The following is a 27718-nucleotide window of genomic DNA, read 5'->3' on the forward strand; positions in this document are numbered from 1 at the left end:
TGGAGGGGTTGTTGTTGGGTTGAGTGGATTGATATGTGATGGTGGGGTGCAATGAATTGGTCGGCAGAAGACTATAAAATGAGTCACGAGCCAAATCTATCAAAAACCCACTAATATTTTTATGGATTCTATAGAGAGAATTAGGTGGGTGAACTGTTCAACGGCCATGAATAGTAGATGCCCACTTCTTGTATCACTAATTAAAATCTCTTTATTTGTTTATTTATTTTTAAGATATGATATTTAGTTTGCAATCCTTTTTAAATGATAAAAATGCTCTCATTTGATTTAAATGGAGTCTCACTTTTTTTTTTCAAGAAAAAAAATCCTTGAAGAAGAGTACTTTCTTGGTTGGATTAAGTACATCTTTGTCATTTGGACTTGGGATTGTGTCAAGAAGAGAAAGCTGCAAGCCAAGTTTGGAGGAAAGAGCAATTTGCCTTCCAATCTCATGGTACCAAATTGCTAAAGTAGATCTATAAACAATGAATGCCAATTTGACTCCAAGAGTAAGTAGGCAAAGGACCACCGTCAGAATTTTTTTTATCTTTGATTCAAAAAAAAAATATATGTTTCGGTCTTATTTTTCAAATATATTTCGAGGAAAACTTCCTACCATGGTAAACATGGACTGTGGTCTTAGAGACTTATTTTTAATTAAATTATATTTAGATTTTTTTTATAAATCATATCTTATATTTTATTAATTTTGTGATTCACACTTTGTCTTTGAGGATTTTATAATCCGATTCGTCCTTTTTTTCTATAGTTCTCATTTCATACCCTGACGATATTTTAACTAACTAACCAAGTTACTAAAATATCATGGTCATTCTCTCTCATTTTATATATCTATCCACTATCTTCTCCACCTATTTCTTCCGTCCTCCCCATCACCTTTTCTCATCTTTTCTCCTCCCGTTCCTCCTCCTTTTTTCTTTTCTTTTTTGGGAAGAGAAAAATAAGATGAAAAGGACATTAGTAATTTAGATATTTATAAATTATTTTATATACTATAACGGAACTATTCTTATTTTAGTACAGTCTAAGTTAACCGAGAGTGTTAAATGAGAATTATAGAGAAAAAAATAAAGAGTCGATTACAAAATCCTCAAATACAGATGTGAATTATAAAATATGTAGAATGTAAAGTATAATTTGTAAAACTCCCTATGTACAAATTTAGGCTTGAGAGATGAACCTTGAAGAAGGCTAGGGCCACTATCTCTGGTCCATGATTAAAATGGGCCCAATTCAAGCCCAACTTTGATCCATCTCTTCTGCTCACCGCGAGTCACGCGACTCTACCATTCAAACAGAAAAAAAAAAAGGTAAAATCCCAAAGAAGCCCTCAAGGTTACCGTTACAACTCCTCCCTACTCATCTTTCTCCTCTCTGGCTCCTTCTCTTTCTCAGTAATGGCTCCTGAGATCAAAGCCCCTGCTCTTCGCAAGCTAGTGAGCGCTACCATCTCCACCTTCCACCGAGGGTTCAACTCCTCCAAATGGTAATCCTCTTCTTCTCCTCCTCCAATTCGGCCCTTATCCTTCTTGCTTCGGTCTCCTTACGGAAAGTTTCCTTCTTTGGAACGAAACCGGCAGTAAGACAGAGGCGAAGCTGGCGACGTCGAGGATCAAGCTGCTGAGGAACAAGAGGGAGGCGCAGGTGAGGCAGATGCGGCGCGACATCGCGATGCTTCTCGAGTCCGGCAAGGACGACACCGCGAGGATTAGAGTGCGTTCGTATCTCGAGCTTGTCGATTTCTTCTTCTTTTGCATCAAAGATTAGATTTTTATCTTGTTGGATAAACTTGTGATCGCGAATTCGTCCACACCGTTTTCTTGACGATAGTTTACATGCAATAGGTTGAACATGTGATTAGAGAACAGAACATTCTGGCGGCTAATGAGATCATTGAACTCTTCTGTGAGCTAATTGTGGCTCGTCTTTCTATCATTGCAAAGCAAAGGTCTGTCTATCTTTCACCTCCTTTTGCAAAAATGTTAGGAAATGTTAGAGAGTTAAATTGGTCATGGCTTTCTTTCTTTCTTTCAGGGAATGCCCAGCTGATTTAAGAGAAGGTATTTCGAGTTTGATATATGCGGCTCCGAGATGCTCGGAACTCCCAGAACTTACTAGGATCAGTGATATCTTTGAGAAGAAATATGGAAAGGATTTTGTATCTGCTGCATCAGATCTACGCCCAGATTCTGCTGTAAATAACCTTGTACGATTTCTCAAATTGCATCAAATTTTGCCCTTTTCGCATTAAGATGATTAGTTCGCAGACTTATGTTCATGTCTGAATCATTAAATGTTGAAATCATCTATCAGCATGTAAGCTGGTTTACATTTATGAGAATTGCTATGCAAGTAGGCCAAAAGAAAGAAGGGAAATTTAGGAAGTTACTTATTAATCTTCTCTTTTTACAGTTGATTGTGAAGCTATCTGTTAGGAAGCCTACCGGCGAAATGAAGCTAAAATTTTTGAAGGAGATAGCAAAAGAGTATAGGATTGAATGGGATACAAGAGAAACTGAGTTGGAGCTTCTCAAGCCTCCAGAAGAACTAATAGTATATTTTCGCCAACTCTCTTCATATTTAAATAGTGGATTTTGTGATTAGGCAATTCCTTCACCTTGTGAATTGTGATAATTTCGCAGGAAGGACCACAGACATTTGTCAGTTCCACCAGCATTCCAACGAAGACAGTGTTATTATCATCACAAAATGTGCAGCCAAATTCGACTAGCCTCAGGTTTTGTTTTCTTATGTCCCTTATTTCCCCTTATCGCGTTTGTAGTTAAAGGATTGAGAAATTATTCCTACATTATAATGATATTATTGTTGTCTTTAGTCCAAGATATTGTGATGACAAGGAAGGATCTACTGTGGAATTCAAGGACACAGCTTCAGCTGCTCGAGCAGCCGCAGAGTCTGCAGAGAAAGCCATTTCTGCTGCACAAGCTGCAGCTTATCTCGCTAAGCAGAACTCTCATCCATTTGATCAGACCACTAGTTCTGAATTCTCTCCACATGATTTTCCAAGTTCTAATAGAACAGATGGACCTCAAAGGCGATCGTCAAATTCTTCTAGTAAATCTCACATGACAATTGATTCGTTGACCAATGAGGCTGGGCACACTTCCAGGACATTCAATTCACAAACTCTTAATAGGTCTCAGTATATGGAAGATAGCAACGGGGATGTTATTGATGGAGATAGTATAACTATGCTTAGAATGAGCAATTCTTCTGTACATCCAGTTCAATCAGATATAAAATTTGATGACTCAGATGGATTGGAATCAGAAAGTGATGAAGAAGATGAATTAGAGTCACCTAGAGTGGAAAGGCATGGCCCTCCGAATAGACCTCCTCCCCTGAGACCTCCTCCTCAAAGAGATCACTCTGAAGGAAAAGTAACTGCTTACAGTAATTCAGATAAGCTCAAAATAAGTCCTGTTTCTCGTGTTCATCCAAACTTGCCAGATTATGAAGAGTTTGCAGCTCGCTTTGAAGCACTTAAATCAAGCAGGTCTTAAAGTCCACTAGTAGAATGGTTTCATGTACTTCATCACACTATATCTGTGAATCATAATGTATTTGTTATATTAACGCTATTAATTATGTCATTCATTTTTCTGCTTATATATTTTGCTACGCAATGGAATATGCCCGCCCATATGGGCAATTATTGAACTTTCATTATCCTTGAAACAAGTTTATATATGAAACTATTCAGCTTCTGTTAGAGCAATAATAATTATTGAAATGGCCTGAGTTTTTTTGTTATCATCGTTGTTTTTTATTTATTTTAGCATTCCTTGATGTGTTGTGGAAGGATGAAATCTAGTTCGATAATCCAAGGGCGGTCTAAAGATTATTGGAAAGCTAATACAATATTACTGGGTATTTCAGGCGAACTAAACAAAATCAGGATGATTACTGAACCTCACTTGAGAAAATTAATCTATCAGGAGAATCCTGACCATGAGCTTTCGACAGAATCATAGTCTAGTTATCATCATAATTTGTATAATCTCTTGTTAGAAACTAGAGTTCATTCCACCATGCTGTCTGTCTGATTATAATAAATCTAAGCTGAAAATTTATTCTGTTTATTCAAACCATACAAACTTGGAAACAGCCTCTCTACGCCCTGCTAAAGCCTAGCCCAATCTTGTGGGGGTCTTATTTTGAAGCATTGAGCATAATGAGCCTCTGAATTTATGGATATGGAAGTTGAAAGATTCATGGAAGTGGACGTAGGCTATAAGCAGAACTATACATCTGAAGAATTTTGTCCTACTTGGTTATCTTTCCTTTAAATCTTCTTGCTGTACAATCCTATTGAGGTTGCTTTTGACAACTTCTAACAAGATAAGCAAGATGTTATCAACTTTAAACTTGATCAAAATCTTCGGCAGCCTCATATGATGTCATGTGTCCTTTATGAAGTCTTGCCACCCACCCCACAGTACTGGTGAACATTTATCTTTGGACCTCAGATCACCTTTGTCATGTCTGAAATCAAATGAGTGAGCAATCTAGGAGAAGATGAGATCGCCATACAACTTGCTGACAAACAAATTTAGAGCTAACCCTCACGCAACTAATTACAGCGATTTGTATCAAGAAATAGATAGCAAGAACAGTTCGATCAGCAGTCGATGCCTTGTCGCAAGAACATTAAAAGACAAATTGAGATCAAGCAGATTAATTGGATGGACCCACATGTCATTGTACTGTCCTAAGACATAGAAGTAAATGAGTATCCAACCACTAAATATGCTCCATAATTCAGGAATCATGTAGGCCTCAAGATTATATCTCCATATCTAGTTGGCACATGGCTTGGTCCCTTGCCAACTACTTAGAGAAAGGTTCCTCTTTTCACTACTCTATAAGTAGATGAAATAGTGGCTTGCCATCAACAGCATCCACAGCCTTGGCAATCTAACTTCCATTTCTCAAAGAAGTGAAGCTGTTAGCAACAGAGAAGCAATGATTCATCCTAAGAGGCTTATCGAAATGGCGAAGAAATGGCAGAGGATGGCTTCTTTAGGGAGAAGAAGGATTACAATGGCCAGAAGGGATGTTTCTCCTGACGTTGATGCATGCAGCACTTCAGTTGCAGACAAAGGCCATTTTGTGGTGTACACTGTGGATGGTGAGAGATTTATGGTTCCCTTAATGTACCTCAATAGCAGAATCTTTGAAGAACTCCTCAAAATGTCTGAAGAGGAGTTTGGACTACCAAGTGATGGGCCTATTATGCTGCCTTGTGATGCTGTTTCCATGAAGTATATACTCTCTTTGCTTAGAGGACAGGTTGAGAAGGAGGTGGAGAAGGCTCTACTTCACTCCTTAATGATCCCTCGTAGTGATACTTGTTCATCGCACCCTGTAGGACTTATCAAACCACAAGAGATTTGTAGCTTTTGAAATAAGAATGTAAAATTTTACTATGTCCATTTGTATATCTTCCACACAGTTTTGTACAATGAGAGGCGGACGTAGAAAATCTAACATTGTGAACACTCAATAGTCTTTGCATCTAAACGTAAACCTTGGCTGCGAATCTGTGGCAGTGTACTTCATTCTTGTTCTCAATGAATTCAGTAGCCATAAGGGAATATTAACTAGTTAAGTCACAGGACTTCAAAATAAAATCTTTGGGTGCTAGCAAGATGATTTCAGCAAAAGAATAAAGAGATGGTATTCATCTTTCCTTGACATCACTCTTGCGTCTGGTGATGCCTGCCAACTTGACTTTTCAGAAGACGCCATATTCCTGCAAATCAGATGGTTGGCATTGGTAGGCAGTACATGAATCTTCTTACAATCTATCTGATCTTAGTACAACAAATGATCCATTTTATGTTGAAGTTTATAACCAACATTTCAGAACTCATTCTATGATTTGCACAACTCAACCAAGATCTAATTTTCTTGGAGAAGTTGTGTATATTCCAGTAAAAACAGTATACCACCTCGAAACATCAGTCATGTTTGTTTACACCTATATACCATCCATGCAGGTGAAAGTTAAGTTCCAGCTTTAACTATGCTGTGCACTTATTGTAAATATTTTCGATATATACCTTAGCGAGTTTATGTTCTTTAGAATAATTCATGTGGAGGGTGAGCAATTTGTAAGCATATAAGCCATCTAAGTAAGTTGATTACTACATGAAAGTGACAATATCAATTGGTTACTTATTCCTTCTCCATTTTGTGGCATGCCAATAGGAACATATAGGCAGAGTCTATGGTCCCAGAAGATGCTCATATAAAGAAATCAATTGGCTAATAAAGTGAGGTGGAAATGATATCAAACAGGTTGTTCGATAACAACTGAGAGCTACATCATGCCCAACTCAGAACATAGTTGGTCTATTTCGCTTTCACTTAATTCACTTGCGAAAGAAACTCTATGGTGAACAAGTGGCAAGAACAATTAGGTCAGTCGTCTCGCAACTTCTAGTCCAATCCAAAAATAAAAAAATAAAAAAGATGAGAGAAAGCAAAACGTAAATTCAATGTCAGAATTAGGCATGTCCAGATGTTGATCCAAAATGTGAATTACGCTAGAAGATGCCTATCTGGTCATTAACATATGGTCCATCCTTATCAAAGAATTGCCTAACCAGTCCAGACAATATGATGTGTTCATGATCATCCTCATATCTACAGAGCGCATGGCATTGTCCCTTGCAAATTGATCATAAAGAAAGCTACTGTTCTTGTTATAAACTCCTTGTCTTGAACTATAAGTAGATAAGAGAAGTGGCTGTAATTAATACCAATACATCCACAGGTTTGCTAATCTAATCATTTCTCGTTGAGCATTTCTTAGTCTTTTTCTCAGCAAAGATGCTTGCTGAAATGGCAAAGAATTGCTGCCTTAGGAGGAAGAATGATAGCAATAACCAGAATAGATGCATGTCATGATGTATACCCATGAATGCAGTACTTCGATCGCAGACAAGGGTCATTTCATCGTCTACAGTGCGGACGCAAAGCGATTTGCTATTCCTTGGAATATCTTGGTGGCAGAATTGTTGAAGAGCTCTGTAGAATGTCTGAAGAGGAGTTTGGATTAACAGGTCATGGGCGTATTATGTTGCCAGGCAATGCAGTGCTCATGGATTACGTTATTTCTTTCCTTAGATGACCGAGTTCCTCGAGAGGTGGAGAAGACGTTGCTTAACTCAATGGCGACCCCTCTCCATTTTGGATCTTCTTATCAAAGTAGAGGACTCAACAAGCAACATGTAGCAGTCTGTACCTTCTTAGAATCAGGATTTACGTGTGCTACTTGTATTTATATGAATTCAATACAATTTTACGACATTACAAATGAATGTGCAAATTTTCCTTCTCTCAAAAGAAAGTATCGACATATATAACATCTGCCTTCATTTTGTTTCAATGTTTGTTGCAAAATTTTGAGAAGTTATTATTGGTGGATGTAAAGAGAACAGTGGAATCAATGATCACAGAGAGCCAAGAAGAGCTATAACTCCCCTCTTTGACCTCAAGATTGCAATAGTTTCTACACAACATTCCATGAACAAAGCACAAAGTTAACCCCACTTTACAATATATTCTGGCTCTGTCCTTGACTATGGAAGCTAACTTTTGACTGTTTTGGCTCTAATTTGATAAGAATATTGCACATGAAGGACTCCTGAGGGAAAGGAAAATGTTTCTGGATGCATTCACCTTGACCGAAAAATTTGAAGGATAAAACTACATATTGTGGTAGCTCATCAACTGTAGCTGTGTGGAATCTTAACATGTTATCATATCATGAAGGCAAACAATATAAGGAAATAAATACGACAGTGATCTATGATTCTGCATCCAAAATGGACATTCTCATCCATTGGCATAACCTTTTCAGAGGATGAGATTCCAAGGGAATCAGCATCATCTTCTACAGATGCAGTGTTCAATTCCCTGCACTTGTATATATATATGTGTGTGTGTATCAAAATATCAATATATGGTACCAGATGCTTGCACGCCATCACACTTTCAATATATTACTTGGATAGATTCTAGTGCATTGTTCACAGAGTTCTTACTCTATTCAAATGCATTGTTCCAAAGGAATTGAAGCAATTAAATGGAGTTGGACAACGTCACATGAGCCATTCCTACTGTACTTAGATAAGTACATGAATTTGGTCATATATATATTATATATATATAATCTATCTGTAGGCAGCCTCGCCTATCCCATGTATTAAACTCCACTTGACACATGGACTCTCTCTCTCTCTCTCTCTCTCTCTCTCTCTCTCTCTCTCTCTCTCTCTCTCTCTCTATATATATATATATATAGCCTTCAAAACTCCCAATGCCTTAAAGACTCGTAGCATTTTTCCAAGCATGCTCAACCCAAAGAGGCTTCTTGAGATGGCACGTAAGTGGCAAAAGGTGGCAGCTTTAGGGAGGAGGAGGATGATGCTCATGTCCTCGTCCTCAAACAAGCTCGCGAGTAGCAAATCCGGGGGTTACAGCTCTGGAGTACTTGCGAGTAGAGGCCACGTGTTTGTGTACACTGTGGATGGGAAACGCTTCATGGTTCCTCTCAAGCATCTGACGAGCAATATCTTCAGAGAGCTCTTTAGGATGTCGGAGGAGGAGTACGGATTGCCTGCAGATGGGCCTATAACCATGCCGTGCGACGCCGTGAGCATGCGCCACATCATCTCGCTGCTCCGGAGCCGGGTCCCGGCTGACGTGGAGGAAGCCGTGCTGGCCTCCATTGCCAAGAGAAGGTGCTTGGTATCCTCTGCGGTTCCACAGCAGTTGGCTTTGTATGGCTTTTGATATGATACTACAAGTGCCATTTTGGAAGAGTTGTAACATGTACATATATTTTGGATTAATTTTTGAATTATATAATATCGAATTGGAATCATATAACTTCTCTGACAAGAAAAAGATGTCAATACTTGCATCAAATTTCTCTTCCTATTGGTACTTCAAGATCACATCGACTGGGTTGGAGTATAGCTATAGTTGAATCAATGAGGAAAGAAGAAGTTATGCACTATTAGTATATCCTGAGATGCCATAAAATAAATTCTCGTTAGGCAGAATACTTCTTACACTTCTTTTTCCTCTGTTTGCAATATACGAGAAGTAAACTATCTTACCCTTGTTTGTAATGATATTTTTACAACAAGAAAGAACCATCTTTAAAGCAACTTTTTCTAGTTAAAAGATATAATATATATATATATATATATATAGTTTAAATTTCTAAGTTAACTAATTATTTAATATAATATTAAACTTTTTTTTATTTGAATTATTTTAAAACCGTTAAATATAGACATAGAATTTAAAGCCATGGAATTTAAAGCCGAGTAGTTGTATGAGTATGCATTGGCCTACCACTTCCAATTGGATTGCTAAAGACTATGTATGAACATGAGAGATGTTGGATATCTAAAATTTGGAGTCCATATCTTACAGCTGCTTACAACTTTTAGGCTTAGAAGGCACAACCCCTCGTATTAGGAATGTGAGCCCACAGTGTCCTTCTGGCCTTGTAACTTGTGCATGGTTCATGTACCTTTCCCTCTTTCCTTATCATATACACATCAACCCCCCTGCCCTAAAATCTGACAATTATTGGACTTTACTCATTTGCTGAATGCCACATACAATAATTATATATCATCCAGTCTCTAAGATGGGCCACCCTTGTCTCAAGATTTTTTTTTTTTTTTTTGGGTAATATAGGTGCATAGAGAGGTGTGATGATGGACCAACAGATAGAACAATATCAAGCAATAATTGAACATAGTACAAAGTACCAAGGGAAGTAGAATGATTCATATGCAGTTTTTGATATATATATATATATATATATATATATATATATATATATATATATTGCTTGAAACAAGTGGTTGATAGGTTGTGTAGTTATTAAGTAGTTACTTCATGATGTTTACAAAGTGCAAAAGCAAAGTTAACATGCTTTTGAGTTGTAAAGTAGGCTATGATGCCACTACTATCATTCAGCAATTGGCTACTGATCAGAGCTGATATATTGCTTATGAGAAATTCCAATGAGTTTTGTGATCCCATAAGCATATCTAGAAGATAATACCCTTAAGTAAGTCGAAGATTGGAAAAGGGACTAAAATGTCACAAGAAAATTACCATGATCATATCTTCCAAATCAAATATAAGATAAAACAACTTGCTGTTGCAGACAAGCAAGACTGGTCTACTCAGTACTAAACAAGAAGTAAAATGAATAATAGAAGAGTTAAAGAAGAATGTCTCACAGCAATTTTCTTCTGTTTTAATAGTAAAAATCTTAGTTAGAAGGAACAATGGCCAGGAAAAGGATAATCAGGTCAATTTCCCTGATTAAATCATGACTGCCTTAAAATAACAACCACAACTTGCCTCAAAATTTCTGATTCAGCAAGTTTGTTCTTGTTCAAAGTGAGGCAACTTTGGGCTTCATATTCTTGTTCTCATGTATCAGCAGTACATTAGCTTGTGTTTTACCCATCTAATGACACTGAGCAGGGGGAAGGTAATTTACAGCAAGCTACTTGACTCTAACATTGGTATCATCCTTTGAAGGAAACATACATCAAAGTATACTAAAAACCAGCTCTTTGTCCCGAGTATAACTTACATGTAAGTAAAAAAAATAGGATTAAACAAAGGCTTGCAATTTTACATTGACAATGGGAGGAGCATTCTTCGTTTACTTTTCCTGTTTTGTCTTACTTGCTTTGTTATTTTCATGCACAACACAATTAGTGTTATGAGACATATCAAGAGAATAGCCAGCTTCATATATCTGAAATACAAAGCAACTCCTGAGAAAACAAGGGAAGCAAAAATCAATAGCTCCCATAGCACAGATATCACATCCACCCTGCATCCACAAGGCAAATACAGTAGAAGAATCAATATGCTGGCATATATAGGAGGAGGAACCAGAATAATCCTACAAATTTTAATAGCTGCATCATCAAAAATACTAAAGATCGTTAATTATACCTCAACATACTAACTCCTCACATAAGAAAGTTCTTCTCTTTCACTATATACCAGGTTGTCAAAAAAGATATGCAGCTTCCTACAAAATCTGTTCTCAATAAACAGCAAAAATGATGGCCCATATTTCTGTATGTATATTGGTACTAATATTAGTTGCTTTTTCTTAATCTAAAACTTGTTATTAACATTGTTTTTCATAAAATTAACATCTTTAAGATTTCCTGCTTGGAAGAAGCTGTTCTACTCACTATACAAACCAAAACCATTGTATTTTTCAGCTCTATATCCTAGAGTCAACAGTTGATATTCTTTTAAAGGTTTTACCATAAAGAAAAAAAAGAAAGATGACACAATGTGCATGATGATCAGTCTTAATGATAATTCTTAAGAAAAAATACTTCCAGCATCACCTAGCGTCATCTGAAAAGAAATGACTCCTACTGTTTGAAGACCTAGCATTTCATGCTAATATTTTCAGAATTAACCTTGCCATATCTTGGAAACGAATGACTCCTACTGGACTGGAGACCGACATTAGTAGGGTTGCAAAAACAGAAGCAATTGGCTAAAACCCCTAATTTCCCCAATCTGAACTGAACCTTGATTGCTTACCATTGCAGACCTACATTAGTGAAGCTAGAGACCTAAGAAAGAATCTACAACTACATTGGAGACCTACATAGTGGAGATGCAAAAGTAGTCCTTGCCTAGTAAGTCTAATTTCTTATTGCAAAGTCAATCAGCATAGACATCCCAAGCTATACACTTTGACCAACCTAGGGTGAAGGATGCTAGTAGGTATCTTCTAATGTGAGTATTGTGCTTAATGAACATATTGCTTTCAATGCATGATGCATTGAATCAGTGAGGGATCGAAGCACAATTTCTTCTTACCAAATGCTCATATGCCTATATCCACATACAAGCATTCCACACAACTAATGAACACTTTTTTCTTATTTTCTTTCTTTTCGTATGAGAAGCATTTTTCGATAATAAACAAATATACTACATATAAAATACCATACTTCTGTAATTGGTGTTTAGTTTTTGTATGCAATGCGTCACCATGTGACATGATACACATTGTCATAAGTTAAAAAAGAGGATATTTCTTAGATATAAGGGCGTCCACTCTAGGGAGTTTCCAATAGGTTTGATTCAAATAGGAAGAACAAAATTCTCAAGTTGTTGTGCAGTCAGAAAGCGAGTTGCTGCATGTTGATAACAATTAAAATGAGAAGCAATTCTAATAATTCGGAAAAAATTAAATAAACTGGTATGTTCCATATCACAACCATATCAAAATAGTGCATAATCTATTACTATTCGAAATACTACTCTTCTTTCCTCTCTTTTAAAAGCTATTAATATTCCCCTCACCTGGCAGAGTTAGCAATAGCAACGTAGATCTCTAAAACGAGTTCATAAAAGAGTCTAGGCCTTAAGACAACCAATTGACTTGTTTTAGAGATCAAACAGTAATCATAATAATGCAGTAACTAAAAAGCGGATCAATTTCCCTAAATTAGGGATATAAGAGGTCTAACCGCGAAGAGGAATTGGAGGTGGAGGAGAAGAAGGACAAGGCAGCCCACTCGTGCTTGGATCGGATCTGATACTCCCGCAGCTGCTCCGCCAGATTCGACCGCGTTATCATCTTTCCGATCTCCCCTCGATCCCTCTTCATCTTTCCCTCTCTCGATATCTATGACCAATCAATCATTAGCAATTCTTCGAAGCAACCTTTCTGCGATCTTGTTTCCCTCTAATTTCTCCGAATTTTAGCCCTACTTCGACCTGTGTCAACCCAGAAAAGCAAACAAATTGACGGGACCTTTGATCACAGCGTGAAGCACCGAAGCTTCCTCTCTGTCGTTGACCAATTCGCTGTCGATTGGGTGGAAACGACGAGGACGCGATTCTCCTCACAGGAGAGCATGCTCGGGTTTGGTGATCGGGCATAGACGACAGACGAAGGGAAGAGGAAAGAGACGAGAAGCCCATTAGAAATAGGCCCATGAGTAACAAAAGCCCAATTCATTATCGGGCCGGGTTCGGGCTAAATTATCGGGTCGAATCCGACTACCCTCCTCTAAAACCCTGCGCTCTCTCCTCCCTCTCTATCGCTGCCATCGTCGGAGGAAAAGAACGAGCACCTTCTTCGAGGTAACCATCATCTATGTTTCATCTAAAAAGTTCGTCTTTTGGGTTCTAATTATTTGATTCGAGAGTTCGAGTTCGCAATCTGTTCATGGATTTGGGAATTTCTAATGGTTTGCAGGAGAGTGGAAAGATGAACAAAGATAAGATTTTTAAGTTGGCGAAGGGGTTCAGGGGGAGAGCGAAGAACTGCATAAGGATAGCGAGGGAGAGGGTGGAGAAAGCGTTGCAGTACTCCTACAGGGATCGCCGCAACAAGAAGAGGGACATGAGGTCACTGTGGATCGAGCGCATCAACGCGGGCACGCGCCTACATGGGGTATGTTGCAATATTATGATCATATCTCTATGCTTATGGTGCTCAGTTGAAGGATGAGCAAGAGTAGGATAAGAAAATATTGTTCACAGTAAGGATAGTTGTAATTTCTAGGTTTATTAGAATTTGGGTCAGGTTAAAAGGTGTTTGTTGCAATAAATATATCTGGATAGAGGATTATAATGATTTGAAGTGAAGAAAAGTAAGGATATTGCCACACTTTCTAGCTTTAATTGCACAACTTTAAGCATAAATATTACATGGAGAAAATCATTGTCATCCAAGGCTTTCGCAAACTATAAAATATCGATTAGTCTTCAAGGATCAAAGGAAGAATTTTGGTGTTAGGATGTTAATTAGGGCCTTAATGATCCATGAACGGTTATTTGTATGTTGGGACAGGTTGTTTTGATGAGACTTCCTTGTGGAAAGGGGTCCTTTTTAAATTTCAATGAAACAAGAGCTGCGACCTATTGGTCAAAATAAAAAAAGAAGGAAGAATTGAGATTATTATAGGAATTTTGCTTTTACTAGCATCTCCGTATAGAAATATCTACATTATGATGGGCAAAAGGCAAGAGAGGGGCTTGATTTGACACCTGAGGCTAGTCTGTGAGTAAGACACGAGACTATGAGAGGCCTTCCAAAGAAATACATGGAAAGAGAGGAGGACAAAAGTATTACGAGTTATCTTCATCACATAGGCTGGTAAAAGGGAAGGTGCCAATTTTACTACAGCACTCTCCTGTTTATGCATCAAGTGGAGCAAGATAAATGATGGTGAACTGAAATTCTATAGCCTAATATTGAGGAAATGCTAGTACCTTCTGAACTTTCAGTCATTTTAGTGTCTGCATTCCCTAATATAGGGTCATAAATTGTAGATATTACTGTCCTATTTTTTTTCTGATTTTTTAAAATTTAGTTAAAGTTTTAGGAAGATCCAAATTTTGTAATATTAACAGAAAGTGACTCTGAAATTGAAGAAATTATTTTGGGTCTTTTAGATGAACCGTCAATAGGTACATCTACACAACTTCCAAAATTTTGAGCTATTGACCCAGGGACAAAGTAGTCCAGAATTTATCAACTTTAATGGCTGATTTGCCACACAGTTTATGGTTATTTCAAACAGATTGGGTTTGATTTATACACTCATTGATTTTTCCAGAACAAGATTAACAGCATCACACCTAAACATACATGGTAGAGCTGTTAGCACCATCAATCATAAAAAACCTTGAATGTTATGATTTTCTTTTATCATGGCATGAAAACAATAAAATTCCTGTTTAATGGCAGATGCTCATATCAATGTCCTTTCTTCAATTTTGATTGCTAGTATACTGATGTCTTGATATCAGAAGAAGTGTTGTTCAACTATATAGACACACACACAAACACAAGAACCATGGAGATCTTGTTGCTAACAATAAATTAGCTGTTCGTGGGAAGTTTGTCTTTCTACAAATTAGCTTGAGCTAAGCTTGTGTAAGGGTGAGCAGAGGTGGGCTTACCTAGCCCTCCTCTATTTTCTGAATTTGCAAATGTCAATTAAATTTACCTGCTGTCCTTGTTTTCAGTAGTTTCTTTGAAGAATATGAAAAAAAAATGAAAAGAAAATACTGTGCAAAACTAAGACATACCCACTAAATGGATGAGATAGGGAATCATGATGAGAGCCTAAACCAAATTAAATGCATGTGCATTATGCATCATAATTCCAGCATAGTGGTACTTAACAACAAGCACAATAAACGAACATCATCTGACAAGTTAGACCTGAATGAATAGTATTAATAGAGCTATCATGAATTCATTCAGCATCAGATTACTCGGGAGAGTTTACAGAATCATAAGAATCAACTTCTAGTGTTTGGAATCTTGACTTGGTCTTTGAAAGCTATTATACGAACTCTGATGAACATGATGTTACTGGTTTAAAGAGATGCTGATCAGTTCAATATAGAAACCTTGGACTTGCATTAGCTAAAAGGTTATAGTTAAGCAGTTGGCTAATGAGCCCACTTCATTACAAGTTGTATTCAAGTCCTGTTTACCAACCCAGTGCAAAACACATGGTGTTGATTAAAGTTTATTTTGTTACCTGTGCAGGTGAATTATGGTAATTTTATGCATGGGTTAATGAAGGAGAACATCCAGTTGAACAGGAAAGTGTTGTCAGAGCTGTCGATGCATGAGCCATATAGCTTTAAGGCGCTTGTTGATGTCTCTAATAAGGCATTTCCAGGAAATAAGGTCCCCAAGAAGGAGGGCCTATCAATTGTAGCATGAAACTACAAATGTTTCTCGTCTTGTTCTGTCGGTGTTGTACCAGTGCAAAAGTTAAAACTCCATTTCTATAGTTCTTCCATTAGAAAAGAACGAAAAATGCAAATGGTATCGGCTTTTAATGTACTTCTTTAACCTCAATTTATCGAAGTGCATGCACTTGTAGTGTATTTCTCTTTGCTTAATTTATATGCCTTCCAGTAGTGCAAGAGAAATTTATGCTACAGAATATTGGCTGACGGTGTCAGTGATGAAATAGGAGTCCTTTTTATTATTAAAGCTCTCTTGCTGAGCATTCCGGTCATGCTGCATTGTATTGTCCTAAGTAGGTTTGTACAGATAACTCCCATTTTTTGTAAGCATCTGATATCTATTCCATTGAGCAGATCAAAGGAACCAAAGTTTTGGCAATTGCAAGTTGAATCTGCCATTCCTGTTCCCAATGCAATAGGCAATGTATAGTGGAACAAAAAGTATTGCAGGTTAATTTGTTAAAGAATAAAGGCACGACTAGAAAAGTGTGACACAAGTTTTGTAGAATATTCATATAGAAAGTGGACATTAATAATTCCTTTATTAAGTCAGCAGCATATCTAGTAAAAAAAAAAGCATCCAATTTGTTCTATATGCTGGATTAACAATGGTAGGGGCCAAACACAAATCTTCATTGTTAAGGTAACCACTAAAAGGGTTCTAAAAGAAAAAAAGATAACAAACAAAGTTGGAAAAGCACAAGCATATATGGGAAATTAGTGATGCCCACTTTATCTTTTTAGTGAAATAAATGTCAAAAAAGAATGGTTAAATACTTTTTACCTTTATAATTTGGATAAGAATCACCTAAGAATTTTATTTTGCATCACTATGTCCTCGTACTTTTGATTATAATGTAACTAAAAAATATTATTCAACTAATTTAGATGGAATGGAAAGAGACTTCCTTTGCTTTTTTGTTATTTAGTTCGGTCTTCTTTCTCTTGATTTGATGAAGGATCAAACTGAACATAAAATCAAGTTTCATTAATCTATTCGTGTTTATCAACAACCACGATTGATGGAATTAGATCTTGAGTGAGTTAGTATGCTCACTTCGCTGCTCAATAAGAGTAAAAGAATGACAAAGAGAGTGACATTATAGAAGATGCATCAGGAACCACTCACTTGCCTCTTTCTTAGTCTAACCCTGGGTCAATGAATACTTAATAGCTCACAAGAAGAAATAGATAAATATGTAACACTGTCTCGTTGCTTTTATTAACAACTAGACTTTCTTCTAATTCAATTATCAGTTGATGATTCTTAGTATTTTTTTCAAATTAGTGAAAAATTTTAAGATAAAATAGCAAGGAGATAATTAACTTTAGAAGATATAAAACATAAAGAGTTAAATGATTTTCGTTCAAACAAAATTAAAATATTCCATAAATTCAACGTAACGTGGTCAGAGAATGCAGTGCGTATGATATGCAATATACGAGGGATTGTACTTTTTTTTAAAATAATAATAATAATAATAATAATAATAATAATATGAGGAACAAGAACACTTCCTCAGATCGACTTTTTTAATGGCCCAGATGAGGGGTGGGCCATAGGCGGATTACAGTATCCCAACCAATCGCATGAATCGAGAGCCAGTTCATAAGCCGTTAAATTCACCCGTCGCCTTCTTGATTCCACTCCTCATTCCCGTCCGTTGACTCGTTTCTCACGTGAGCGAAGGGGGTGCGACTCGGCGGTCGGTCTCTCGTTTCTTACCCCGATCGCTCGATTCGTCTCAAAGGTTGGGGTGCCGAATCATCAAAACCCTAGATTTCTCCTCGTCCCTTTGTTCTTGGATTTGGTCGTTTTTCTTGATCCGATCTCACTTGACGAAGTTGTAACCCTACTGGATGTTCTGTTTTTGTTTTGTTTTTTGTTGCTATTTTTGGATGGATTTCTTGATCTTCTTGAAATGAAAGAAACCTTTTGTTTTTAATTTTTCCTTTTTGTTGGATATTTAGCAGATGGGCTACATAGGGCAGCACGGCGTCGCGACGCTGCACAAGTACAAGTACAGCGGAGTGGATCACTCGCTGGTAGCGAAGTATGTCTTGCAACCCTTTTGGAGCCGATGCGTTACTCTGTTCCCTCTCTGGATGCCGTAAGTGATTCCTCTTATGTTGGTTTTTCCTTGAAATGTCTTCTTTTGGCGTCCTTGAGTTGTCTACCTATCCTGAAAAGTTTAATGTCGGCAAGATCATATCCTCAACAACATGCTTAGTTTATCACTTTACTGATTTTGGTTACTTATATATGTCGGGAATAGAATATAATGACTATATACTGCTGTCAGACCATTATTACGAGTTGCAAACCCTAAATGGTTTATAGAATCTCATATAAATTTTCAGCTTCTGTGTGCTAATTTATTAAGTTGGAATTTATTAAATGGAGACTGATTTCCTTGATTTCCTTTTTGCATGTTGGAATTAACTTCCAGACCAAACATGGTAAGAAATCCACTGATGCAAACTTTGTAGGACCTTCTTTTAAATCTCTTGATATTAATGTTGTTTTTCCAATTGCCAGATCACTCTTATGGGCTTTATGTTTCTAGTCATATCTGCACTTCTTGGCTATGTAAGTAGTTCTTCCATATAATAAATAAGCTTATATTTTAATGTTCTATGTATCTATTTTTCCATATCTTTCCTTTTTAGCTTTCATATATGAGTAGCTCTTACTATTGTGCCTTTTTTTGACAAACTGTTTTATAGGTCTTTTTGTGCCTTTTCTTGACACACTGTTATATAGTACTGTACATATTACAGATAAAATGTACTTATTGTCTTTTTTCTTTGTTCTCTTCCATTTAATATGCTCTAGAGTTCAAGGTGTGGCTTTTTCATCTGTTTTGTTATCTCTCTGGCGTTTTGCTGCTCTTTGGTGCCTCATATTGCTAGTTTAATGCTTATTTCTGACTGCCTTTCCTATACATATTTACTTGGCTTTTTTGGTTTCAAATTATCAAAATATATGATTTCCTTCTTCATGTAATGCATTATATCTGTTTCTAACATTTAATGTCCTTCCATACAGATATATGCACCTCATCTAGATACAGCTCCCCCGAGATGGGTCCATCTTGCTCACGGATTGCTTCTCTTCTTATATCAGGTTAGTCAAGATAGTATGTGAACCTTAACTGTGTTCATCTCAACCATGTTATTGCATTTGTTTGTGCATGGAAGAGGTTGCTTGAATATATATCACCAACTGCTCCTAAACATTAATGACTAGATATGCTCTCATTTCTAATGAAACCTATGAAAAGAAGCATATTAAAACTGTCAAGCAAAGTTTATTGATGTTTTATTATCATTTTCTTGACCAAGTGATTACTGTGATGTTCATTAACTTTTACCTTCATTGGAAGATGTTTGATTTTAGACATGCTCATAATCATTTTGATGTTTGAAATGAACATAATGGACAGTTGATGAAATTTTTTTCTTGTTGCACAAGATCCTGGGATTTTGGGAAGTGAACTGAAGTGGCTGCCTGGCTGTTTAGCCCAAAAATCATGGGATTTATTGGTTATCTTTTAGGTCTTACAAGACAACTCTACAAATAATATTTTCCATGCCGAGGTCTTACTACTGAATGCTTTACTCAATGAGAGGACTGATTGCTGAGAAACATTGCATTTCAAATTGGAGTAGGATGTTTAAAAACTTAAAATGTAAGTGCTTGAGTTTGGATTGTAATGTGGTCATTACATAGTACATATCCAGATATCCTCTTAATAAAAAAGAAATTCTATGGGATGATCATAAGATCAGCTATGCCTTTTAGGTAAGAATATTGCACAACTAGGAAACAAAATAGGCACAGAAGCAAATTTGTTGAGATGACAATGTTAAGGTGAATGTCGGAAAAGGTGGAGGAAAAATGACAATCATTATGTACAAGTTGCAGAAAGTTTTTTAGGACAGTCTGGATTAATTAGCCGTTGCTCTTCTCATCAAAAGAAGGAACTTTTCCAGGATTAAGGTTATTTGACTGGCTATACACCTATACACCTGAGGTCAAACCCTTATAAACTAATAGTTTGAAAAAAGCCACTTTAGTCTCGAGGCTGTAATAAAAGCATAAAACATGATCTAGTTGAGACACCTTAAATCAGTGAGGTACTTTCACTAGGCATACTTCAGAGGACCTGTACTAGAACTTCTTCTCTTTAAAGGAACCGGTGTGGTATTTGCTTATAATAATCTTCAATCTTGTTTCTGCCAGACTTTTGACGCTGTTGATGGTAAACAAGCAAGGCGTACTAACTCATCAAGTCCTCTAGGAGAACTTTTTGACCATGGTATTCTCTTTTCATCTGAAGCTTTGTTACTGAATTGCAAATTAAAGAAGTCCATCTGTTAATCCTTCTAATTTTCATTGCTGAGCAGGATGTGATGCGCTTACATGTGCTGTATGTTCATCCTTTATCTTCCTTTTCTTTCTTCCCTTTTAGTGCTGGTTTTATTTTCTTTTGTGAGCTTATCTTCTACTGTTTATCAGTTTGAAGCCTTGGCTTTTGGAAGTACTGCAATGTGTGGAAGGAATACATTTTGGTTCTGGGTAATTGCAGCTGTTCCATTCTATTTTGCAACATGGGAACAGTGAGTACTTTTCTTCTCATATTTGTTATTGTGGGAAAATCATCGGAGCTTTATATATAATCCTTCTAAGTTCTGAAGCAACCTTTTTCTGGTATCATGTCAAATTTCATTTTCATAAGTATATTTTCTCTTTATTTGTCATAAGTCATAACATTCCACGTTCTCTACTTCTCACTATAGAGCACCTATTCCTCTCAGCACCAAAGGGTGCCATTTAATGGTATAAAAGTAAAATGAGTTTCATTTTTCTGGCTTTTTTTATACCTGTGACATTTACATTTCATAAATTGCTTTGTAGTTTACTGGTCCTACTGCCACATATATGCTATATGCCTATATCATACTGCTACATATATGCTATATGCCTATATCACACATCATTCTCATTTCGTTAAATTTGTATTATGCCCCAATTTCATCTTAAGGATGTTCTTATTTGGATAACTCAGTCCACTTTCCCACTGACAATCATTTGTTATCCATCCAGCTTCTTTACAAATACGCTCATTCTTCCCATAGTTAATGGACCCACAGAAGGACTGATGCTGATCTATGTGTGCCATTTTTTTACATTTCTGACAGGTGTGTGTCCAAAGTTTTTTATTTTTATTTTTGGATACCATCATGAAAACTTTTGATATGTTAATGATTGGCAAACTTAATGTCTTTTGTTTGGTTGTTGAAAGTTGAAACTTTCACCAAATCTTAAGTAGGCTGCATATCTTTCACCTTAATTTTTCATGTATCTCGTGTTTAATTTTTTTTTCCTTAGGAGCTGAATGGTGGGCGCAAGATTTTAGAAAGTCTATCCCACTGCTTAGTTGGGTGCCATTCGTTCCTGGTAAGTTAGACTGAAAAGATAATGATGTAGTTTTTGCTTTGGAATGCGAAATAATAGGATTTACATATCTTGTCTTCTATGTCGTACTCTTTCTTTCTCCTTTTTTTTCTTTTTTTTGTGATACCAGGGGATTGGGGGAAGGGCTGTCATTTGTTAGCTGTGTGCTTAACTTCTTGGATCCCAATTACGGCAATTCTAATACTATTTTTCTAATTTTATACATTCTCTTTGTTCTCTATCCTTTAGTAACTTAATGTTCTTGTTTAGAAATACAGGTAACACACTATTTGTATTTAAGGCCTTTCTACTTCTCTTGTCAGTATCAATATCTTTATATAAAAGGGGGATAGCCAGTTTTTCAGGATATGTAGCCTAATCAAAATGAGCAGTAAGAAAAAAAAAACCAGTCAGTACACAAAAGCAAATTAGTTATTGTGGTTACAGTCTAGACCCAGATGTAAGTACACTAATTATTCTTTACTAATTGATCTTTTCAAACTTTTATCTTCTTCATTTTGGCAAATTGAGACCTGTAACACCTGTTAGAAGTTACTTTCCTCAATTCTAAGATCATTATGGCTGCCAGCATAATCTTTCATAGATTAAGATACGTTTTGCTGTACATTACAGTTCATATGTGGTTTCAATTAATTGAACATGAAATCTACAAACATTATTGTGATTGTCACATTTTATTTACTGTGATTATGCTACAAATGTACCATGCCACTAGAACATAACAATTATTGGTGTGTTACATGAACTGTCAGGTACCAAATTCAGCAGACAAGCAAGATAGCTCTGGACCTAATAACATCTGCTATAGATAAAAGTGGTGCAAGTTTGGATTAATAAACTATTAGTGTGATTCAAGTTAGATAGCAAAACTGTCATGCAAAGTTGCAAATGCCAACCATACTGAACTAACTTGCAGCCTTTGTACTTTTTGCATTAGAAGTCTGTTCTCTGTGTATCATAAGACTGATAACATTATAAGCAACAACAACTTATCTATCAAGAAGGGCATGGATACTGGGAACATTATACTAGATTGTCATGTATATCATGTTGCAGACATTTACTTGATTTTCAGGGTTACAGATTTGCTTCTTTCCAAACTAGCAATAACTATTGTTAATATCTTAATGACAAGCATTTGTATTGATGACACTTTAGATAAAGCATGCACAGAGAGATGATAGCCAAAAATTTTCTACTAGATCCTATTCACATATAAATGGTAGGTGATTCTTGTGGCTTTCATCTATCAAATTTAGTGTCGATAATTTATTCCTTGCATTTTATAAAACACAGTTATAAGTGCTTCAAATTGTTTTTCTTTTTATTGTGGACAATTGCATTTAAAGGACATATTTATTGATGCTGTCAATCAATAGTTACATGATTAAACAGAAGAGCTTTAGTATGTTGTTACACTGCAAGTTATCTCATGGTGAAAATTTTCAGTTGCACTTAGTTTCTTGACCTTATGTAAATGGAACTAAAACTCTTTTTTTCCTGTGACACCTAGACCTTGTTTGATTTGAAACTAAGTTTCGAATTTGATTAGTTAGTCTCATTTCTTAGTTTTGCTTTTTTGGAGAGTAAACTTGATTAGATATGAAAAAAATATAAAAAAAATATTTGGTTACTAAACCAATTTAGGGCTCCATAAACTAGCTCATAGGAGGCCTCTAAACTCAAAACAAACAAGGCCTTAGAACATATTATATTATAACTGATGTCGTTAATCCTATATGAATGGCAGTCTTTCTCAATTAGCATGCTTGACATTCCATATTTTCAATTTCTTTGCAGTTTTGTATGAGATATAAAATATTGTAATTGACAGCAATCCTATATTTGACTCTAATAACTTTTTATTGGGCTGTTGTCAGAAACCCCGCTTTATGGCGTTGTGCTACTTGTTATGATTATTTTTGGTGTCCTCCCAACTATTGGATCCAAGTAATCTTCTTTGACATAGCATACAGTAATTTATCAGGAACTAATATGGTTAATGATTCATACTCATACATGATTCTATTGTAGCTAACAATTTATTCATCTTTCTGGCTATTTTTATCTACCTCAGGTCCTTATTTTCATATATGAACTTACTTTAATGAAATTACAATCAGAGACTTGTAGATTTCTGAAATAATATTTTGTTTAGTTTTTAGGTCTTAATTCAACAAATTGGATTATTATTAGGTAATTTCATTGCTAGGCATCAGTGACTCATCACACAACTGATAGTGATATGAAATTTCCTCTCATACCTTTATGAACTGGCACTATTTGGTCTTCCAGTTGAAGAGAATTCCCCTATAAAAAAAAGTTGAGGAGACTGAAGTATAACAGTTCTGTACAAGCTGTATTAACTTTTACTCTGTCAGGTTTCTATCATAGTAATTTCTACAGGTATGATGTTTTGCCAAGTTCATGCGTCAGGTTAAACTTTGGATTCTCTTGATCACATTTTATTGAAACTTGCAGCAGACTTTTAGTGGGAGAATTTATTTTGAGAACGAACTTGCATGATCTCTGTAGAAAAGGAGGTCAAAAGTGGATGATTCATAAAAGTTCATTTGTGCTAATATTAAGTTTCCATATATTTCTGGAGCAACACACTGACAATGGAATCACTTATAAGGACAAATGATTAAACATTTTTTACATAGAAGAATCCTAAGAAGTATGATAAGCATCTTTATTTCTGTTTTACTAGTTTGACTATAGTAAATTAGTAATGGATATGCTCTTCTGCAGCTATCAGAATGTCCAGAAGGTTGTCCAAGCAAGAAAAGGCAGCATGCTGATGGCGTTAGCAATGGTAAGTTTCTATGCAGCATATACCTATAAACTTTCCTTCTCTAATTTCCTTTCTTAATGTGTTTCTTTTCTTTTTCACCAGCTCTTTCCTTTTGGTGTGCTTCTGGGTGGAGTCCTTGTCTGGTCTGCATATCATAATACTCACATTTTTGTCCTTTTCTTTTGCAATCAAATGTAATGCTATCTGTTGCCTGAGTTATCCTTGATCTTGATGCAGGTGCTATTTATCTCCTTCTGATATTATGGCCAATCACCCACATTTGCTCATAGTTGGAACTGGTTTTGCATTTGGCTTTCTAGTGGTAAGATAGTTGAAACTTGTAATTTGCTTTAAGACATTCTTATATGGATATACTAATAATAAGAAACAGGATTGTTTAATTACGTGAGGTTCATGAGTGCCCTCTTGTCCACCTCTTGCATATTTTCATCCAATTTACATATAAATTATCAACTTATCATATGAAAAATATCATTTATTGAGTGTCTGTAAAATATTTCCTGATTTTCTCACGTGATAAAAATATGTTTTACTGTATGCACATACTTGTAAGTATGCATATATGGGTTGGATGTGCTAAAATTATAATCTGTATAATCCTCATTTCTTCTCGTTCCACAAAGGAAAATAAGATAAATATAGTAGTTAATTGTGGAAGAAAGAATTCTAGCTAGTGTCACTCTTATGCTCTTTTGGACACGTTTAGACCTGCATAGAAGGCGTAAAATTCTGGTCACTTTCTCTTGAGGCATAGTGAGTAATTTTGAATCTTGGACTACCTTCACATTTGGATAGAAACCTGGTGAAGCTTCATATTTTCTCAATTTACCTTTGGGCCAGATCTATGCAGCCTAAGCGAGCACAAGAACCTTAAGGGGCCTGAGCTAGTAGTTAAAACACCAAAAGATCTAGGACCTTAACATTTTTTTTTATACTTGTGACGGGACTTTTGACTGTTTTGAATCTTTTGATACTTGTAGCTAGAAAATTTCATCAGTCAACTATTTCAGAAGGCAGATAAGTTCTTCGAGGGCGTTATGGGATTTAATCACAGTATTTTGCTCCAAAGTGGCTGTTTTTCCAAATGTTAATACTATTGTCAATGCCTGAAGTAGTCTTAGTGTCAATGATCTCATGTTGCACAGCATAATTATACACTATACAATGTATATGTATGTATATATGTACTAGTGCATATAATTATAGATGTAAATTATGTAATATGCAAATATATGTATTATGTGTATAATGGGATGGCTTCCCTTTTTAAGTGACTAGATAAGATTGTCCGCATTCTTTTATAGTACAAAATGTGTTATGATTTTGTTAATGTATTAGGCTAAACTTACATTTTTAATCAGGGAAGGATGATCCTGGCTCACTTGTGTGATGAACCCAAGGGTTTGAAAACTGGAATGTGCATGGTACCTACCCCTGTGAACCTGTCTTTTGAATATTTTTTGTTCTTGATGTTGAATAAGTCCTTTTTACCTGTGCACACACTGACTGAAGTAGTATAATGCTTAAATATGTACCAGTCTCTATTGCCTCTTCCTTTTGCGATTGCTAATGCTCTGACTGCCAGGCTTAATGGCGGGTATGCTCCATGTGCTTTATTTCTGAATTCTTGTTATATTTATTAGCTTCAAGTTCATATATTTATCGTTCTTATTTTCTTTGGCTGCAGAACTCCTCTGGTTGTCGAATATTTAGTTCTTCTTTTCTTCTGCTTATACACAGGTAAATCTAATACTGTCTCTCAGATATCATTTCACTTCTTTTATAATTTTAAAGGTTTCTTTATTGTGGGTCAATTTCTATAGACACATCTCCTTTTTAAGAGTTTTTTCACTTGCCCATGGATATTCCTTCTGGTGGTTTTGTTTAATTGAAAAATAATTCATAGAACTATGAGTTCTAATTTCTCCTTGGTGGCGCAAACCCTATATATTATCTTCTTGCATCGAGGATTAACAGATAAATGTGCCCCAAAATGTCTAATGAACCTTTTTTTTTTATAAGTTCCTTGTATGATGCTCCCTAAGGCCTTTCTGATAGTTCCTTCACATGAATACCAAAGTGTTTAACAAATGTCAAATGATAAGTGTGTTAATAAATGTAGAAATATTCATAATTAAGGACATTTGTGAAATGCCATTAACAGCATCTACAGTTTAACACTGCTATATAGTAAGTTTTGTATCTATTATATTTCATTTATTGTAATTGTCACTGTATATATAGTGCCTAAAAGTTGACATATTGTGTGTAGAACTAGGCATGTTTATCTTTTATTTCATTGTTGTGTTTTCCTTCATATATATACCCTTTGAGAGACAGTCACTTGATTCCCGTTAGATCATACGGTTAGGAGATGAAAGTACTGCACATGTTTCAAATAGGTCGTACATTCAATTATTCTAGATTAATTCAGTTCTAGGAATTTATTTCAATTCTTCTAGATCACTTTTAGTCTTCACTAAGTTAGTAACCACAACCTTGAAGTTTAAACCTCTAACTAATGACTAGTATGTCTGACATGCAAGGCAGTCAATTGCAGCCCCTTCTTTCTTTCTCTATCTAGAAGTGACTGAACATTGTGAGAATGTAACCTCTGATCTTCTGAATTGAATCCTTATATTGTACCTCACAGTTAATTTTTTTTTGAGGCAGTGTCTCTCTACCTTCATTTTGCCACTTCAGTGATCCACGAAATCACAAACGCCCTCGGGATCTACTGCTTCAGGTTTGAAGCCTACCTGTGATGATCTACAATTAAGTTCCTATTATATTGGTGGCATTTCTTGATAGCAATTTTTGATGACAGGATAACCAGGAAAGAGGCTTGAAAAAACTATGGATCCGCAACTATTCTGTGCTCCTGATTCACCTTTCTTGATCATGGCCTGCAAAGAACTCAAGATCACATATAGTATAATTATTTTTGACCTTCTAAAGATTATGTGGCCGATATATAATTCCTCCAGCATTGGAGGTCTGGTATGAAAGCAAAGTAAGGTTGGCGTTACGACATGTGAGATTCTTTTGATCATTTTATGTATCCAGGCAGCGACAACCGGATCCATACAATATGTTGTACCGGTTCATACCATGAGTGAATGATGTTGATGTTCCTTTTAACTCATGCCGCCGAGAATCATGGTAGAAAAAGTGATGGTAAGAAGGAAGAGGAAAGGAGAATGACATTTTTAGACAGGGACTACATAGGCTGATTGATTCATGAAAGGATTTTTATGTTTTTAAGATTTATTTACAACAGTTTTCCTTCATAAATCATGGCGTTGTGAAACATTAGTGCAATACATGCAATTTATGCTGCACAATCTTTCATGTTCTGATGAAAAAAAAAAAACACCAAATATTAGTCCGAAGAATAGACAATGATGTTACAAAGTACAACGCAGATCATGGTTTAAAAACGCGACTTCTGCCTCAGGATCTGCCCACTCAGGTTTATAGCCACCGGAGTGCACGCTTCTCTGGCCATTCATCAGCAATACTTCTGTTGACAACTTCAACTGAAACGGTTACCCTCCTTT

The 27718-nt window shown here is 36.0% G+C and overlaps 6 protein-coding genes across 10 annotated transcripts; 5 read left to right on the forward strand and 1 right to left on the reverse strand.

Annotated features, from left to right (window-relative positions):
- Positions 1-1190: 1190 nt before the first annotated feature.
- Positions 1191-3794, forward strand: LOC140788734 (uncharacterized). Of its 2 annotated transcripts, XM_073138139.1 has the most exons (8): positions 1191-1331; positions 1417-1507; positions 1602-1734; positions 1866-1969; positions 2056-2227; positions 2434-2574; positions 2664-2758; positions 2858-3794. In XM_073138139.1, exons 2-8 carry the CDS (start codon positions 1419-1421, stop codon positions 3543-3545), a joined length of 1422 nt encoding a protein of 473 aa, XP_072994240.1. In that variant the 5' UTR covers positions 1191-1331; positions 1417-1418; the 3' UTR covers positions 3546-3794. The 2 variants fall into 2 exon arrangements, with proteins under 2 accessions (XP_072994240.1, XP_072994241.1); XM_073138140.1 differs by lacking the exon at positions 1191-1331 and having other exon boundaries at positions 1359-1507.
- A 1240-nt stretch (positions 3795-5034) lies between these two features.
- LOC140788397 (auxin-responsive protein SAUR36-like) lies at positions 5035-5448 on the forward strand. Its single transcript, XM_073137635.1, has one exon. It carries the CDS (start codon positions 5035-5037, stop codon positions 5446-5448), a length of 414 nt encoding a protein of 137 aa, XP_072993736.1.
- Positions 5449-8403: 2955 nt separating this feature from the next.
- LOC140788398 (auxin-responsive protein SAUR68-like) lies at positions 8404-8847 on the forward strand. Its single transcript, XM_073137636.1, has one exon. It carries the CDS (start codon positions 8404-8406, stop codon positions 8845-8847), a length of 444 nt encoding a protein of 147 aa, XP_072993737.1.
- A 1775-nt stretch (positions 8848-10622) lies between these two features.
- LOC140789686 (uncharacterized) lies at positions 10623-12745 on the reverse strand. Its single transcript, XM_073139476.1, has 2 exons — positions 12606-12745; positions 10623-10930 (listed from the first exon to the last, which is right to left on the reverse strand). Exons 1-2 carry the CDS (start codon positions 12743-12745, stop codon positions 10726-10728), a joined length of 345 nt encoding a protein of 114 aa, XP_072995577.1. The 3' UTR covers positions 10623-10725.
- A 354-nt stretch (positions 12746-13099) lies between these two features.
- Positions 13100-16011, forward strand: LOC140789685 (uncharacterized). 2 transcript variants are annotated; one of them, XM_073139475.1, is made up of 3 exons: positions 13100-13224; positions 13340-13537; positions 15650-16011. In XM_073139475.1, exons 2-3 carry the CDS (start codon positions 13352-13354, stop codon positions 15827-15829), a joined length of 366 nt encoding a protein of 121 aa, XP_072995576.1. In that variant the 5' UTR covers positions 13100-13224; positions 13340-13351; the 3' UTR covers positions 15830-16011. The 2 variants fall into 2 exon arrangements, with proteins under 2 accessions (XP_072995576.1, XP_072995575.1); XM_073139474.1 differs by lacking the exon at positions 13100-13224 and having other exon boundaries at positions 13235-13537.
- A 1442-nt stretch (positions 16012-17453) lies between these two features.
- On the forward strand, positions 17454-27502 carry LOC140789249 (choline/ethanolaminephosphotransferase 1-like). 3 transcript variants are annotated; one of them, XM_073138871.1, is made up of 19 exons: positions 17454-17609; positions 17833-17969; positions 18309-18318; positions 18398-18448; positions 18908-18985; positions 20105-20180; positions 20269-20291; positions 20381-20481; positions 20969-21063; positions 21254-21322; positions 23221-23290; positions 24095-24158; positions 24240-24280; positions 24375-24459; positions 25520-25582; positions 25697-25755; positions 25846-25898; positions 26832-26904; positions 26986-27502. In XM_073138871.1, exons 2-19 carry the CDS (start codon positions 17833-17835, stop codon positions 27005-27007), a joined length of 1170 nt encoding a protein of 389 aa, XP_072994972.1. In that variant the 5' UTR covers positions 17454-17609; the 3' UTR covers positions 27008-27502. The 3 variants fall into 3 exon arrangements, with proteins under 3 accessions (XP_072994972.1, XP_072994973.1, XP_072994974.1); XM_073138872.1 differs by having other exon boundaries at positions 17462-17609; positions 17830-17969; XM_073138873.1 differs by having other exon boundaries at positions 17575-17702.
- Positions 27503-27718: the final 216 nt, after the last annotated feature.

This window comes from Typha latifolia, chromosome 5, assembly GCF_019914945.1.
Source record: "Typha latifolia isolate L0001 chromosome 5, TyphaL0001v2, whole genome shotgun sequence".
Classification (NCBI taxonomy): domain Eukaryota; kingdom Viridiplantae; phylum Streptophyta; class Magnoliopsida; order Poales; family Typhaceae; genus Typha; species Typha latifolia.